This window comes from Podarcis gaigeae, assembly GCF_964106915.1.
Source record: "Podarcis gaigeae genome assembly, chromosome: 4".
NCBI lineage: Eukaryota > Metazoa > Chordata > Lepidosauria > Squamata > Lacertidae > Podarcis > Podarcis gaigeae.
Window position 1 is genome coordinate 100,958,957 of NC_139677.1, and position 18,393 is coordinate 100,977,349.

The window sequence follows — 18,393 nt, forward strand, 5'->3', positions numbered from 1 at the left end:
GGTTTTGCTTCAAGGGTGAAAACCCTAGCACACCTTTGGGCAAACGTACCACAGTCCACTCAAGAAGAGAATCTTGCAGAGATAATGCTGTGTATAGGAGACAGTGCTTAAAATTTAGAACATCAGGAGTGCCAGGGGTCTTGCTTGTGAAGCCTGGAAGACCTCCTCTTTGAAGTCCCCAATGTGCACGTTAATTTTGTGTGGCCAGCAGTGAGGAAATGCTTTCTGCACGTGCTCAAAGACACTCTTCATCAATGCACATTGCAGGTGCGAGTTCCGGCTAGCTGCAAGGTTCGGCTCAAGTGAATCCAATTCAAAACATGTCCCTACACACAAGACGTTTGGGGAAAAAATATAAAGTCTCCCACTTGAAGCTCCAAGCCAGAAAATTTTCATGCCACAATGAGGAACAAGCAGGTGAAGGTGGTATGGCATGCACAGCTAGGCTTGAAGATGTTTGTGTGTGCATAGATGCGAGAGAGAAAAAGAAAGAGGGAGGGAGGGAGGGAAAGCAGAGAGTACCAGAAATGCAGAAATTTCCCCCCCACTCACTTGTGATATCATAAACAACAACTGCAACAGTGGAGTCACGAATGTAGCTAGGAATCAAGCTCCTGAACCGCTCTTGACCTGCTGTGTCCCACAATTGCAACCGTACCTAACAGAAATCAAGTCAAAACAAGCAAGAAAAAAAACAAAGTCAAAGCCAGAGCAAAATATACCTACTTGTGATATCGTAAACTACTACAGCAGCGGCAGAGTCACGGATGTAACTGGGAATGAGGCTACGGAAACGTTCCTGACCCGCAGTATCCCACAGCTGCAACCTGATCTGTGGGATGGGAGAAAATTAAAAAAAAAAGCCAAACTGCCACTAAAAATGAATCAATTTTTGATTGCTTTTTTTTTTAAAGAACAAAAAAAGCAAAGTAAAAATGATATAAAACTCATGCATGGAAGGAACCGCTTTAGGGTTGCGAGCGGAAGCAGAAGGGCGGGACTTTTCAGCGGCCCACCCGTTCTGGCAGGCAGGGAACAGATTGCCCAGCTGCCAATCATCCGAGGGCAGCGCCAATCTGCAGCTTTCCTTCACAAGCAGTAGAAGTTGGGTGTCTTGCTGCAGCTTGCAGGGGAAGGTTTAGAAGCATTCCCTCCACAGAGGGACCCTCTCTTGTGCCAAGGGCACGGTGGCCGAAAGATCAGACCAAACTGGATCTTTCGTGAGGAACCTAGTGGCTTTCAACAATCAGCTGAGCAGTGATCAAATGGGTTTCATCAGCAAAGCCAATCGCCAGCCAGCAGCCATGTAGAGAGAATCATTTTGGTTAAAAGGAGCGTGTCAAAACAAACCAACCAGCATTCATGGCGGGCATTCACATAAAGCCATCTGACAATACCCCAGAAAGGACACATCAGGGCTTCGGACAGTGAGAAGCCTAGGATCATCGGGGGCACCCACACTGCTGGACGCTGGTCTAGTACTACAAGTAAATTCCATTTAGATTCCATGAACATCATCTCTGCCAATACATTTCCTAATACACCAGCCTGGGGGAAAGCAACTGCCATGTTAAGAGATGGAACCAAGAGGTGGCAAACAGTGGGGTTGCCTTTTAACTTTGTAGCATCTGAGAGCAGGCAAGCTCCCCTGCTTTTTGGTTAAAACGTTTTTGTTCTCGTGGGCCCTTGGGTATCGGGAGAGTATCACTGCTGTTTCATTCTCAGATGTGAGAGGCAATTTTGTGCTGGTCGAAGTACTGTTTAACACACTTCGTTATTAATTTATGTGTCTGGCATTTTTTATTATGCACATCATCCTGCATCCTTTGGGTGAAGGAACAAAAAATAAGAGATATAAACCAACCAACTTGTGAAGCCCAAATCAGCTCGTCTTGTGTTGTATCTGCCTTCTGTTTCCCACTTGAAAGGGGCATGGGTCTGAAGGCACAAAATGTAGCATCTTTGGCTCCATCACAGAAGATGGGTTATAATGGGATAACTCAAAAGGCAATATATATCCGCTGCCTCAGTGTTGTTGCAAGGATTAAAAACAATGTACAATAAAATTAGAAACCGGAAAGCTGTGTGTGCGCGCGTGTGTGTGTGCTTTCAAAGGGACAGCATCCTTTTGTGACAGCCAAATTTGAGCTTCTAAATCAGGCATCCAGCCCCTCTCTTTTATGGCTGTCTGTGATGGTTAGGACCTGTGTTAGGAGGGTGAAGGAACTGCTTTTTAAGTGTTTTATCATAATATCATGTTTTGATATTATGCTTTGAGGCTCTTGAATATAGCAGCCAATAAGCTTAAGAAATAAATAATATCAATAAAATGTTGTTATTGCTTACAAGCAGCTCTGATTGCTTGGATTGAAGAAACAGCAGCAGATATTGCAAATAAAGAAAAGCAGATGTAGGGAGCAGAGGACCATTTTTCCATTCTGTTCAGTGGCAGACCTGGAAAATGCAAACGTCTGCATCCTTCTGGCTCAGCAGTGGGGAAGCTGTAGGGCTTCCAGATGTTGCTGGATTACAACTCCCATCATCCCTGGACATGGACATGCTACCCAATGATGGGAATTGGGGGCCAACATCTGGAGGTCACAGGTTCCCCTCCCTGTCTCAGCCCAAGAACAGACTATCCAATAAAGAAAAACCACCTAACTTATTCTGCATCTCTAATTATGGTAGTAAGGCAGCTTTTGCTCACTGTGTTAATCGCTAGCTGGCTTAAATGAGTTTATCTGCAAAGCAAACAAAAAGCCAGTCTGTAGAAAAATGCCCCATAAAATCTACAAGTGTTCCACTGAGATCTAGGTTTGTGTTTCCACATAAAGTCTGTTCTACAGCAGTGTGATCTAATTGTAAGCCCCGAAATGCACATTGAACCATACATTTTTCAAGCCAGTGTAGACATGCCATCTGGCATTCTGAAGAGTTTGCACTGACAGGGACAGAGGTAGCATTCTCCAGCTATGACCCAATATAGACATGGTTGGAACGCCAGGCTGCTCTCGCATTTGGACCTAAGTTCCATTTAGACTGCGAATGTGCTCCCTGGACTAGAGTAGTCCAGTTACTACAAAAGTCTTACTCACTGTGCGATCTTCCAGGTACATGGTTTTTGATAAGAAGTCAATGCCAATAGTTGCCTGCAAAACAAAGTTTTCATCAGTGAGCAAATATGTTACTTTTTCTTAGGTTGCTTAGGTCATGTTCCCAAAAACCAAAGATCTACCCTGCCATTTGGAAAGGACAAAAATACCTCATATATTGGCCACAATGCCAAGGCCACTTATTCCTACAATATTGAACAATGGGGGGGGGGGACTCATTTCTGATCTCAAGTAAATGGCCAGCAATAATCTACAGGGATGCAATCACAATAATCCATGGATCATGAAATTTACCCAATGGCAGGATCCATTGGAACTGCTCAAAAAAGACCTGAACTTTCCTTTAAAAAGCATGATCAAACATGCACATGCAACAAGGGAGGGCAAACAGTTATAAAGGATTTCCCAAAGGGGAGTGTCCCCAAAAGTGAAGATCCTCCTATGCTTTTCTGCCTCCACAAAAACCATTTCAAAGGGTACAGCACAAGTAGTGTGTTATGTAACATACAGGAGATGGATGTGATCTGGCCCCTGCTCAGAGTATTTAGGAGAATAGAACTAGCAAGGGAGAAGTGAAGGAAACCATGTGGTAGTAAAGCTGGAGCGCTTTGGGAAAGCCATAATGAAGAAGGTAATTTTAGACCTGAGAGGGAAGAAGAAGAGTTTGGATTTGATATCCCGCTTTATCACTACCCAAAGGAGTCTCAAAGCAGCTCACATTCTCCTTTCCCTTCCTCCCCCACAACAAACACTCTGTGAGGTGAGTGGGGCTGAGAGACTTCAGAGAAGTGCAACTGGCCCAAGGTCACCCAGCAGCTGCATGTGGAGGAGCGGGGAATCGAACCCAGTTCACCAGATTGCAAGACTACTGCTCTTAACCACTACACCACACTGGCTCTCTGGGAGAAGGTGTGGAAGGAAAGAAAGGAGCTGCAGGCAATGCTAGAGAAGATTGAACGTTTCTTTCAGACATATTGGCTTTCGCGCCAACACCCTATCTGGGAAAGGAAAGGTATCTTCCCCACTGAAAATCAGCTTGGGAGGGGTGGGTGGCGGGGAGACCAATGCAACAGGATTCACCTTCTTTCATAGCACCTTTGGGTGCTAATAATTCACGCCATTCCATTTTAGGTTTTCCAGATGGGCCATGGAAGCTTCTTGAACACACTTAAAAGTCTGGTCATTTCCAGCTAATTTCATTTCCAGCATTTCATTTCGGAAGTTCTAAACACATCCAAAGCTCCACCTATTTGCCAAATCCAGCTGAACAAACACCTGTTCCAAAATGGGTGTACAGTGATTCCTCACAAGACGAAGTTAATCCGTTCCGTGAGGCTCTTCGTATAGCGTTTTTTTTGTCTTGCGAAGCTTAGCGGATTAGCACTATTAGCGGTTTAGCGGCTTTTAGCGATCAGCTGTTAAGCAGCTTATCAGCGGATCAGCTGATAAGCGGCTTAGCGGCTTAGGAAAAGGGGGGGAAAGCGGGGGGAAACCCGCAGGAACTCGCAAGACATTTTCGTTTTGCAAAGCAAGCCCATAGGGAAATTCGTTTTGTGAAGCGCCTCCAAAACGGAAAACCCTTTCGTCTAGCGGGTTTTCCGTCTTGCGAGGAGTTCGTCTTGCGGGGCACCACTGTATCTACATCACAAACTTTTAAACTACTTTAACAAGTCAAACCCTCTTCCAGAGAAGCCTGGGAACTATACTTCTGCATGGGATCCAACAGAATTCTCAGCAACCTCTCCAAATGACAATTCTCATGAATCTCTGATACGTTATTTGCCCAGATACTTCTTCAAGACTGCTGCTGAAGAAGACAAGCCAACAAAGAGTAGTCAATATAGCTATAGCAACTGTTTTTCTTTTGTATGCTCAACAAGTCTGCGTTAAGATTTGAACAGAATCCCAGGCACATAAGTTCCCCATTATATGACTGACTGCTAATCTGCCCTTTCTCATGACTTTAATATATCCCTGCGTCTCCACCAAACACCACTGCAGCATTCCATTCTGCCAAATGTGGTATCTTTTTGGAATTAAGCAAATGAAAGATGGGATTCACTAAAAATATACACGGTGGTCAAAATGATGTGGCTCCGCATGGATTTCTAGACAAATAAGACATTTCTGTGCTTGCCAAAGCAGCAAAATTTGGTGTTCGACAAGGAGTATATATGTCTTTGTTTGCAGAGATTCATATATAAAAATTTGAGACTATATACAAGCATTGGAAAAACCTGCGCACACTGTTAGCAATTAAAAATGGAGCCTTTTGCTCTCCGTGCTATGAGAAGCCTCCTCTACAAAATGTGCCATTTCATCTCCTTCAGTTTTTCTGACACTCAGTAGGAAATGCTGCACTGATTTGCAAGTCTGTTCCGATGTTCTCCTGAAGGCGGTTTATTAATAATAACTGGCAGGCAACAGCTAAAGTCCTGCACAGCAGCTAGCAGGCACATGCACCACATACATACACAGCAAATTTAAAATACAATCTTCTTAATTTTTCTAGTGACTGACAACAGTATGAGGGTTATTCTGTCTAGGTGCTGAGCAACACTGATTTGCTTGCTGTCTTATTTCCACCACCAAACCCTAGATAGCCCCAGGCTTGTGAGAAGCCTTTCAGACATAGCTTTTTAATCAGGAAGGAGTAGCTAAGCTAGAAGAATCTCCCAAGGGGGAAATGAAGGAGAACAACAAACAGAAGCCCATTCCCACCTGGTCTAGACAAGCAAGAACAGCACCCAATCCCAGCTTCTGATATAAAGGTCAGACCTTTATCGTATCCACTGAGCACTAATTGCCTCTGATGAAAACTGAAAAGAAACAGTGACCATTTCCTGGACTCCAAGTTAACTTTCATATCTGTCAAAGCAAGGGGCATTTCTGCACAGTTAATAACATCATCTGTCCATCTGTTCCCTTTTCCATGTAATAAGATCTTGAGTTCCAAGGCATGGCAGGTCTTAAGGTTTTAAGTTGAGGTTGGATGTCCCTCTGAAAGAGTTTGCAACTTATGAGGCAGTCTGCTCTGCCATGGAACATCTCAAACCGTAAGCAAGAGTTTCTCAAGTTTTGTCTAAAGCCCTTCTCTTGTAATTGGGACCCATTGGTTTAGATCCTACCCAAAGCAACAGAAAGCAAATTTGTGCCATCATCTAAGCGATAGCCACTTAAAATCTGAAGATGGCTATTGCCTCTTAATAGTCTCTTCTTCAGGCTAAACACATCCAACAGCTTCAGTCCTTTGTCTTATCACCTGAAGGCTCCACACCCTTTACCATATTTACCAACCTCCTCTGAACACAGCTCATTAAATAATTTTGCCCTTTAAGCCATTAATATGCTGGCCAGGGAAACTGGGATCTTTTTCCATGAAGGTGAAGAGAAGGTGAGACAAACATCTGCTTGACTGAATATCCTAAGGCATGGGGATTGGCCTAAAATCATATATTGCTCTAAGACTCCAAGTATTCCTTGGGACCAACATAGCAAAACGGACAAGATTGCTTCCTGCATGAATTCTGACAAGTCACCTGTCCTTTTTAAACCACATAATTCTCACATCATCTTCTTGGTGGCAGCACCCCAATTATAGAACACTCCCATGAGGTATTTGATTAGCACCCAGATTAAAAGTCTTCAGGTATAAGATAAATTCATTTTTATTTATACAGGCCTTTGGGTCTTAGAAGGAGATACCTCCCGAAATTACTAGGGCTGTAAGTGACTGTTGCTGCTGATTTCACTGTAATTTCATGGTTTAATTATTGTTTTATTACTATATTGTTTGCTTTCGGTAATTTTATATCGATAGCCACCCTGTTTGAAGGAAGAGAATAAAAAAAATACATAAAATAAACCCGTCCCTCATTTGAGAAGTGCAGAAATGCAAACCACCTATTCTCCCTACTAGTGGCTTAGCTTTTAAAATTCATAATCACAGCATTCACATTTCAACCCTTATGGCTATTAAAATCATTTATGTAGTGAAGGCTTGGAAGCTACAGGGAAGGCCTTAGTTCCTGCCTAGACAGTTCCTGAACCGTCTCCCCTGTTTGCTTTTCTCCACTATGGCTAGACATAGATGCTGCCCTATTCTATATTTCATCTTCACGAAGCATTCTCTGAAGATCTCGTATTTGGTAGCAGTGAAAGTTTCTTACAAATTATGCAAATTCAGGTGAAGTTTGCGCAATTCATTATGCGCACCCAACAGGAGCTCCCCCTTGGGTAAAGGAGGTTTTCCCTCTCCTTAGATAGGGCTGGCAATTATGGTTGCAGAGCTCTCTGAGCATGTGCTGTACAGGCATGAGCTAATGTTAAGACTCGAATCAGAGGGACAAAGATAGTTAAGGGAGCCTTACAAGTAGCTGTTCTGCAGATGCTTCTCTACTTTCACACTGCTGCTCTCTCCCTGCCACGCCCCCCCAGCTACCAAAGATACTGCTGCCTGTCTCAATCTCTCCTTTCCCCACCCCTATTAAAGGGAGGGGGGCCATACAGACAGTGTGCTTCACTAGATTAGCAGACAGGAAAAGCAAGTGGTGGATGGGCACACAAATCCAACAGAACTGCTCTGTAACCATTCAGGCCAGAAAACCTAACTAGGGTGGTGCTGGAAGGATGGGCAGATGCAATCCAGGGCCAAATTATACTCGCCCAATGCAAATCAAGGCAAAGTGAAATACAGGGTAGAGTCTGTCCAGCAGAGATGCCTTGCAGTTTCAAGCTTTTAGTCATTCACTTTACAATTGGTTCGTTCATTATACCAAGATTCCTTTCCATGGAGATAGCCCTGTTATTATAAAGCGCCGAGGGTCAAAGATCGAAGCCAAAATCTAGGGCACGTGTTCCACAGAGAAAAAGCGGACTGAAAGGGGACCATGAGAAAGACAGATGATTACATAAAAGAACTGCTTCAACGGCTCTGTAATTACAGTGGCCGGAAATGGAAAGGATGTTTGCTCCACTGGGAGGATTGAGGCCTCTCCAAGTCGTCCTGTGCCACGAAAGCTTTGCCAAAGCTGCTGACCCAACAGGAATTTCTATTTGGCCATTAGGTCAAGTGTTGCTCACGTTGCAGGAAAGACTAATTCGTAATTGGAAGGAAATACGTTAAGAACTACCCTTACAAATTATTTTAAATTAGGGGGAAAGCACCCCCAAAGTGTGTTTAGCAAGCAGCCCATATGCAGAGGGACTTCTTAAGCTCTGCATGTGGGGTTTCCTTGATGACTTGAGATGTATTTGGAGATGGGATTCTCAGGAGCACCTTGCTGCCCAATACTTACAATGCATGCAATTGCTCTCTTAGTGCTGTCTGGGCTCAATCCTAGAAGCTAGATTCACTCAACTGCAGGTTGCAGAGAGTATTTCCTCACCAAGAACAACCAACAATATCAAGTGTACGAAGCCCGAATACCACAAGCTAGCCCTACATAGAAAGTAAAGGTAAACGTAAAGGGACCCCTGACCATTAGGTCCAGTCGTGGCCGACTCTGGGGTTGCGGCGCTCATCTCGCTTTATTGGCCGAGGGAGCCAGCATACAGCTTCCGGGTCATGTGGCCAGCATGACTAAGCCGCTTCTGGCGAACCAGAGCAGTGCACGGAAACACTGTTTACCTTCCCTCTGGAGCGGTCCCTATTTATCTACTTGCACTTTGTGCTTTCGAACTGCTAGGTTGGCAGGAGAAGGGACCGAGTAATGGGAGCTCACCCTGTCGCGGGGATCCAAACCTCCAACCTTCTGATCGGCAAGCCCTAGGCTCTGTGGTTTAACCCACAGTGCTACTCCCACACATAGATAGTAGGCATGTGAATTTGCTATGTGTGTATCCTGCACCCCATAGTCACCTTTGACTGGACTTAGCCATCCAGGGGTCCTTTACCTTTACCTTTCCTGATTTATAAGGCAAATCAGCATGATCTGGGTAAATTCTTATGTCTGAGCTGGATCAAGCTGTTAACAAGGTGTCTCATGGCAGATCAGGGACTCCCTAAGCTTCCAAGTGGCTGTGGTTACCCAAACAAAATATATGGCCATTTTTTTCTCCCCCTTTGAAAAAGGAAACCAATCTCCCAGCGCACAAATTAATATTATTTTTAAAAGCAAGTGGAAGGGGTCTATTGTCTCCCAGCTGTACAGTGTTAAAATCACATGAAAGTCTCTATTATTGGGAACCCGCACTGGATAAATCCCTGCATTATATAAGTTGACATTTGTAAATCATGAAACAAATACTGTCTTACCTGGTAGGTGTTGTCAAAGCTGTCATACATGAACCTGGTGATCAAAGAGGTCTTCCCCACTGGAAGACAAAATTGAGAGAGTATTAGTCACATCTAAAAAACGCATTCCAGGTGTTACACTTAAGATGTAGCAGAAGATTGTCATATAATCAAACCCACAAAGAGGAAAATCATCCAGTACAGATAGCATTTGAGAGTGAAGATGCTTCAGGAGGGGGAGACAACACCAGACCAGAGCAAGAGACTACAAAAAGTTACTAGCTTTACTCTTTTTTTACCATCTTGTGGTTGCCTAGGCGTAGGGTTTTTAGATGCTGTTTTCGGGGGGGGCAATCTTTGACATATTCTATAGAAGTATTTATATACAGCCCCACTCATAAAATCTCAAGTTGGTGCACAACATAAAATATCATAAAACGAGACAAAATATGCTGTTATCTACTCAGTGCATCCAACAGGGGGAAATATATAACAAGATCTTAAATTATAAGCTCTTACATTAGGATTGTTATAAAAGACTATCATTTGCAAAACCTTTAAAGTACAGTGGTGCCCCGCAAGAGTTAACTGTCCTCCTTTAAAAAAGAAAATACATCAAAATAATAGAAACTGACCAGAAATAACCAAACCAAGTCGGATTCCTTTCAGGAGATTCCCTTTACAATATTCTTGTAAATACCAAGCAAGAGACATTTTTGCAGCTTGAAATACAGTGGTGCCCCGCAAGACGAACGCCTCGCAAGACGGAAAACCCGCTAGACGAAAGGGTTTTCCATTTTGGAGGCGCTTCGCAAAACGAATTTCCCTATGGGCTTGCTTTGCAAGACGAAATGTCTTGCGAGTTCTTGCGGGGTTTTCCCCCTCCCCCCCTTTTCCTAAGCTGCTAAGCCGCTTATCAGCTGATCCGCTAAAAGCTGCTAAACCGCTAATCCGCTAAGCCGTCAATGGGCTTGCTTCGCAAGACGAAAAAACCGCTATACGAAGAGCCTCACGGAACAGATCAATTTCGTCTTGCGAGGCACCACTGTACATTTCATCCAAGTTTTCCAAGATTTTGATCTGCGAGTTTCATGAAGCTCATTTCAGCCTACATAATGACTATTTGTGTGGCTCATACTGGACACCCTTCCCTATAAGGTGACAAAAGGATCTCTTTCATATAAATGTCTTCAAGCACTGGGATCTCACCATTTTAATTCAGTGAGGACTGTTAATGTGCAAGATTGCAGAAGTGATAGCACAATGAAGTACCTTTCCAGAGATTATAAGAATCAACAATAGCCGCTTCCCGCTGTGTCTGTAATTAAAGAGAAGCAGTGGGCTCCGTTCTTAATATGAGCAGATTTACATAATGCAAGAACGCCCACTCAAAAGTTCGAGTACAGTATTCAGAGAAATAGGACCTCAGGATTCGGTGACACAATACATTCCTATGTTCAAAGCACTCCACCTTTTGTAACAGAATACCAGCCGGTAGAGCAAACAAGTAATGGAATCTGCACTACTATTTACTCTCACTGTATTAGAAGGGCATTATAGCCTATCAGGACCCAAGAGGAGTGTACAGGATCAGGCCAGCGGCCCATCTATGTCACATTCAATCTCACCTTCTGTGGGAGGAAATTCAATATATGAATCCCTGTGGACCCATGTGTGTGGGTGAACAACAACAGAATTGGTGGGGTGCTTGGATTCAAAACGTGGGGCTAGCAAAAAGAGAGCCCCAGTGGCAAAGTATTAAACTCATAACAATAAGCGGCACTATAAAGCGTTAGGAATACAGGTTGCTAAACTTTTTTATGCCATTGAGCTTCTTGTTCTCTTGCAATCAGCAGACCACACACTGTTAAGTTTTAAACGTTTCACTTGCAGACTCAAGGTATCAGTCAGGCATTGATCCATGCAGCAACACAGGTAGTACAGGCAGAAAACCCTTGGGTAGAAAAACCAGTGCTCAAAGTTTGGGAGCAAGCTTTTACAGTGGTGCCTCGCAAGACGAAATTAATCCATTCCGCGATTCTCTTCGTCTAGCGGTTTTTTCGTCTTGCGAAGCAAGCCCATTGACAGCTTAGCGGATTAGCGCTATTAGCGGTCTAGCGGCTTTTAGCGATCAGCTGAGAAGCGGCTTATCAGCGGAACAGCTGATAAGCGGCTTAGCGCTTAGGGAAAGGGCGGGAAAAAGCGGGGGGGGAACGCGGGAACTCGCAAGATTTTTTCGTCTTGCGAAGCAACCCCATAGAGAAATTCGTTTAGCGAAGCGCCTCCAAAACGGAAAACCCTTTCGTCTAGCGGGTTTTCCGTCTTGCGAGGCGTTCGTCTTGCGGGGCACCACTGTACATGCTATCCTTCGTTGGTTACATGTTGTGGGAAAGAGGGAGGGAGAAAGGAAGTGGAATGGCTTCACTTCCTCCCTCTCCAAAGGAGAGGGTTGTGCCTAGCTGAGTCTGTCTAGCAATACAGCTCTATTTTCCTCTATCCCTCCATGCACTAACTAGCAGTCCTGTAAAGTTACGTTTGCCTGCAATCTCTCACACCCAACGGGTACGCAACGGGAACACCATTCAACCTTTGTTATACGTTTGCCTGCAATCTCTCACACCCAACGGGTACGCAACGGGAACACCATTCAACCTTTGTTATACGTTTGCCTGCAATCTCTCACACCCAACGGGTACGCAACGGGAACACCATTCAACCTTTGTTATACGTTTGCCTGCAATCTCTCACACCCAACGGGTATGCAACGGGAACACCATTCAACCTTTGTTATATGCTATCATTAAGATAACCTAATGCAGCAGTGGCATTCTGTGCCTAGGGATTGTAATCAACAGTGGGCCAGGCTTGCAACCAAGAATTCCCAGGTCTGATCACCAGCATAGCCAGATGGAGCTGGGCAAAGGTGGCTTCCAAAGTGCCTGGAATTGCTGGATCAGTGGTTTTCCAAAATCCTACCATCAGGGAATCAATGTAAGAAAAGGGCTCGTGTATGCAGGAATCCTTGCATAGCTGCCATGAAACCAATGTATGTTGCAGCAGGGCATTCTGGGAGTGATCTTGAGACCACACTGTGAGAAGTGAGGTTACAGGGAAACAGGCAGAGGGTCTTCTTGGTAGTGGCACCCACCTGTGGAACGCCCATCAGATGTCAAGGAGATAAGTAACCATACAACCTTCAGAAGGCACCTGGAGGGTGTCAGTGCTTGTTTCTGGATATTCTGGAAGCCACCCAGAGTGGCTGGGACAACCCACTCAGATGGGTGGGGTACAAATAATAATAATAAAATAAAGTAAAATAAAAATAAGACGCTCTCTGAAAGCAAAAGTTCCTGAAAACTTAATGGATGCCAAGATTGTGGATTCTAGTGAATTGTTGTTGTTTAGTCGTTTAGTCGTGTCCGACTCTTCGTGACCCCATGGACCAGAGCACGCCAGGCACTCCTGTCTTCCACTGCCTCCCGCAGTTTGGTCAAACTCATGCTGGTAGCTTCAAGAACACTGTCCAACCATCTCGTCCTCTGTCGCCCCCTTCTCCTTGTGCCCTCCATCTTTCCCAACATCAGGGTCTTTTCCAGGGAGTCTTCTCTTCTCATGAGGTGGCCAAAGTATTGGAGCCTCAGCTTCATGATCTGTCCTTCCAGTGAGCACTCAGGGCTAATTTCCTTAAGATTGGATAGGTTTGATCTTCTTGCAGTCCATGGGACTCTCAAGAGTCTCCTCCAGCACCATAATTCAAAAGCATCAATTCTTCAGCGAACAGCCTTCTTGATGGTCCAGCAATACTGTTGCTGAAATCAGAGAGGCAGCCCTTCTCCCTCCTCGGGGGGAAAGCCCCCAAGAGCCACACACACACTCCACACGCCTCCTTAAAGTGAGCGCTGAGCAGAGCCTCCTGCCTGCATTCACTCACTCCATAAGACGCACACACATTTCCCCTTACTTTTTAGGAGGGGAAAAGTGCGTCTTATAGAGCGAAAAATACGGTGAATACTCTGGGGTGGGTTCAGCTAAGAAGAATTCTATAAGCCTTGTGCTAACCACTTTCATTAGAGGCTACCCAGCAAGTTTTAATGCTGAGGGCTTATCTACACAACGTTTGCCCCGCTCTTTCCAGGCGCAGATGTAGGCTTCAAAGCTCTTTAGTGCTCAATTGGAACAAATTTGGGTTTTCTGCAGTTTGCCATTTGCTCTGATCGAGTTCTTAAGAGCGGGTTTTTGCAGGAAAACTCCAGAGCAAAAAAAGGGGGAGAGGGTGTCTGGATACAGAGGTTTAAAGTACATACCATGCCTGGTAAGGTAAATGTGGATAAGCCCGGAATGGAAATTTAAACCTGGTTCCCAGCTCTGCCTCAGTCTCACAGCAGCCAACAGGATAGCCAATGGAACAGCTTTTTCACATCAGCTAAGCACATCAAGTACTGAGTGGAAAGTTCAATGTCTAAATATCAGACATTTAAGAGTATATTTCTGAAAGCTAGCAAGGAAATCTAAAGCAGCTATTTCTAGTGAGAGCAGCTGCTCACATGGATTCAAGCAGCCAGGAACATCATGTACTGCTAGGAGAGCAGGAGAGGAGTCTACTGCCTCAGTCGTCGTTCAGTGGCTTGTAATGGTGAGCTTTTAGGCAAATGCTCACACAAAATGGCGACATCTCATAATTCTGCACACCAGTCAAATTAAAATGTAAAGAAATGTGGCAATTAGCCAGTGGCTTGAGGAAAAGAAAGGTCCTGTCTTGGCAAGGAGTTTGGCTGCATTGGCCTTCAAACAGCTCTAGGACAGAACATAAGCAAGCTTTTAGGGTTAGCATTTATCTACATGGCTACACTGCTATAACTTTAGTTCAGCTGTTTGAAAGCATTCTTTTTGCCAATGATGACTCTGGTGTTTGAAAGCTAAAATGCAAGTCTTGCAACTATTTTCCTGGCTAGTAAAGGTAAAGGTACCCCTGCCCGTACGGGCCAGTCTTGCCAGACTCTGGGGTTGTGCGCCCATCTCACTCAAGAGGCCGGGGGCCAGCGCTGTCCGGAGACACTTCCGGGTCACGTGGCCAGCGTGACGAAGCTGCTCTGGCCAGAGCCAGAGCCAGAGCCGCACACGGAAACGCCGTTTACCTTCCCGCTGGTAAGCGGTCCCTATTTATCTACTTGCACCCAGGGGTGCTTTCGAACTGCTAGGTTGGCAGGTGCTGGGACCGAACGACGGGAGCTCACCCCGCCGCAGGGATTCGAACCGCCGACCTTTCGATCGGCAAGCCCTAGGTGCTGAGGCTTTAACCCACAGCGCCACCTGCGTCACATGCGTTTTCCTGGCTACCTCTACATAATTGATTGAGGAGTTTTAACTGCATGCTTTGTGCAAGGAATTGATGCATGGATGGGGAAAGGGCAAATATGCAATCCTGCTTTGACTCCATTCCATTGGGAGGAGCCAACAGGTATTCTGGGAACCTCCCCCCCCCCGCCCTGTTTCCATTTATAAGCTCCTCTGATTGGATTGCACAGTTGAAAATTTATTTTAAAATGTATTGACGGCTTTCCAAAAGTTCAAAGCTGAGTGCAATAGGCACCTTAAACAGAACCTCAATAGACAGAATGAGTAACCTTAAACTGAAAGAGTAATAAAATAAAATTAGAGGGCAATAGGATGCCCCAACATGAAATCACACTAAGAGCTAAACTGGCATTGAACCAAAGCCCGAGTAGCTATTCCCCACACTGCATATTAAAAACAAACACAAAACAATACATACTATTTTGTACTCAAATAAGGGCAAGAACCTCTATATTTTGCTTTTTCAGTTCTCATTCCAACAAAGTAAAGTACGAATAGGTTCATCACTCAAATCAATCTTGATCCCTGAATCAATTGGCCGGTGCCAGCCAAGCGCTGGGTGCAACTGCAAAGGGACCTGCATTGCAGTTTCTAAACTGCTTGTCTCGTTAGTTACAATGAGCAAATACCTATGATTTGCCAGTGCCTGCTGATGAGAGCCCACTCAGAAAGCATGGGCAAGAGCTCTGCTCGTCATCTCTGTGGGCTTAATTTGACCCATTAGCACTACAACCCGTTCTCAACACCAGGCTTCTGCTCTGGAACACAGGTAAAAGACTTTCTTTGCATATGTATGCGCAAAGTGCTGTTCCTCACCAATAAGTAATCACTACTAGGCCCCACACATCTATTACAGAGGACTTCCACCATGCTTGTGATATACAGGCTTGAACTGCAGCACTTCCCACCGGTGATTCTTGGTAATCTGCTCACCTGCTTCTAATCACTGGTGTTCAAGTTCGCTGTTACATTAAGAATAAGCAACTATCAGTGGATTCATTTGATCAGCCTGCTGTCCAAAAGTGAGATGCCGCATTGGCCCGAATATAAGCTGCACTCACAAATAAGCTGCACCTTTAAAATTCAGTATCTTGGGGGAGGCTTGGGAGCTGCGGATGGGACGGGTGCCATTGCCCCGTGCTCCCAGGATGCTTTTTTTTTGGGGGGGGGGAGCTGTGCTGCTTGGCCAGCAGTCTTCCCCCCATTCCCTCAGTCAGCGTAGGGGAGGTTTGGGAGTGGTGGGCAGGCTGCGCACCATTGCCTCACAGTTCTCTCGGCGGGGGGGGGGGGAGCCGTGCTGCTTTGCCGGCAGCAAACCCCCCCCCCCCATGGCTATGGGGAGGCTTGGGAGTGGCGGGTGGGTGGCACGCCATTGCCCTGCACTCCAGGGCTGGGGGGGGGAGAGAGAGCTGCACCACTTTGCCAGCGGCGTAAGGTCATGAATAAAAGCCACACTTTAACTTTTCACAATCAGAATTTGGAAAAAAAGTGCAGTTTATATTCAGGCCAATACAGTACTGAGTTTTACAAAACAGTGACAGCTGTGTCCATAACCATGCTGTGTTAAAATGTACTGGAGAGTACTGGGGAGTAACAATAATGAATAATGAATAATAACAACCACCACCACCCTTAAAGTGAACCTTACAGGGCAGGTTGCAACATTAAAACACATAGTTGGACCTTTCATGGTTCCACAAACATATATGAAGATAAGAAGGAGATAAGCATCAGTCCCATTAACATCTCTTCTGGTTTGCTGAATTCTTCTACATTTGAACCAAAATGAGACACCAAAGGCACAGAAGTGTTTATGAGAGGTTGGGTTAACATTCACCTGCCTGAAATGCATGTTCTGCTTCTTTCATTACCGACTAGGCCAGTTCCACTGCTGTTCATTCTTCCCTCTTGCCTTTCGGGCACACAAACACTAACCTCTTTCCACATTGGTCAAAATTCTGTATTTGTCATATTGTTTATCCCTACTTTATTTGTAGGCAGCAAATTGCCTGACAGTGGGACTAATTTACAGTGGTTCCAATTAACACGCTCTTATTTGCTGCTCCTGTAAAACTGTCCATCCAACAGCATACTGCCTCAGCACTGTGGAAAAGGAATCCTTGTTGTAATTGCAAGTCATTGCCATAATTGCTCCAGACAGCAAGATCAGGAATTTGAGGGAGTGGGAGAAAAGAGCAAAAGTAAAACTTGAGGAGGGGGGAAATGAAATTTATCTGCACAAATAGTCTTGCTCTTTCTGTTCTTTAACTGGTGCTTTGGCCAATCTTACATTAAGGTTTTGAAAATTGGCCTTTTAATCACTTCCTTGGAAAATTAGTCCCACTGTGAGGCAATTTGCTGCCTACAAATAAAGCTGTGAATTATTATTTTTTATCAGCAAGAAGAAGAAGCTCTTCAAAGTTGGGTCGCTGCAAATGCTTTTCAGTGCTCCAATCCCTTCACATTTCATTAGATGCTCTTATTTTGGATTCACAATGACTCTGCACTTTAGAGAAGGGCTACATGTAAGGAAAGGGCCTGCACAGCCCATAGGCTGCAGGCAGATTCCTATTGTGTGTTTTTTAAAAAAACCTTTTAGTTCTCAGGACTGTTAACACAGAAGAAGAGGAAAAGCTATTAGCATCCTGCAATTGATTGCCGAATTCCCTACCAATGTTTCTTAAAATGGCACCAAGGGCAATTTCCCAGATTAAAACTGGAGACACACTTTCTGTTCCACTCAAAAAGGCATTTTCCCCTTGATCAACTCCTTGACCCCCACCTGAGGCATTCTTGCAAATGAAGGACATACCAGTTAGTATTGTCTCCTATTCTCCTCTTTTATTTCATCAGACCATGCTTTCTGAGCACTGATGATCTTCTCTACAACTCTCTCTCAAGTAATCAATGGTGCAGCATTTGTGTGTCATTATTATTTAAAACATACACACAAATGTATAGAATGGGAGTTCTCCTTGGTGCTGAAATTGGGGGTGGGGTTGCACTGGACAGACATCCTGAGAGCGTAAACAGTGGACGCTCTGGTTGCGAACGTGATCCGTGCTGGATACACGTTGACAACCAGCGTCTGCACACACATCTAGGGAGTTTGTGGGATTTTGGAGTAGTATTTTGTATATTACGGATACCATCCCTGTACCGTGTCCCTTTGTTGTTAAAGGTAAAGGTACCCCTGCCCGTACGGGCCAGTCTTGACAGACTCTGGGGTTTGTGCGCCCATCTCACTCAAGAGGCCGGGGGCCAGCGCTGTCCGGAGACACTTCCGGGTCACGTGGCCATCGTGACAAAGCTGCATCTGGCGAGCCAGCGCAGCACACGGAAACGCCGTTTACCTTCCCGCCAGCAAGCGGTCCCTATTTATCTACTTGCACCCAGGGGTGCTTTTGAACTGCTAGGTTGGCAGGCGCTGGGACCGAGCAGCGGGAGCGCACCCCGCCGCGGGGAATCGAACCGCCGACCTTTCGATCGGCAAGCCCTAGGCGCTGAGGCTTTTACCCACAGCGCCACCCGCGTCCCACCCTTTGTTGTTAGGAGGAGGTTTTCAAAGGTTGTCAGGGGCCTAGTTGCTACTGATTTTACTACTGGGTTGTTTAAGAGGGCATGTAATTGGTGATGTGTTAACCAGGGCATTTGGGTGTCTTCTAGTTTGTCTTGTATTTCTTGTGTTGC

The 18,393-nt window shown here is 45.2% G+C and overlaps 1 protein-coding gene across 2 annotated transcripts in view; it reads right to left on the minus strand.

The window, feature by feature from the left end:
* The window catches only part of RAB6A (RAB6A, member RAS oncogene family), a 59,756-nt gene that overhangs the window by 15,530 nt on the left and 25,833 nt on the right, over window positions 1–18,393 (minus strand). The window contains exons 2-4 of one of the 2 annotated variants that reach the window (XM_083737010.1): window positions 9,370–9,428; window positions 3,096–3,149; window positions 727–832 (exon numbers count right to left, since the gene is read on the minus strand). In XM_083737010.1, coding sequence (XP_083593136.1) covers window positions 727–832; window positions 3,096–3,149; window positions 9,370–9,428 — 219 coding nt within the window. Of the gene's footprint in view, window positions 1–552; window positions 659–726; window positions 833–3,095; window positions 3,150–9,369; window positions 9,429–18,393 lie in introns of both variants that reach the window. The other variant, XM_083737009.1, reaches the window with a different exon arrangement.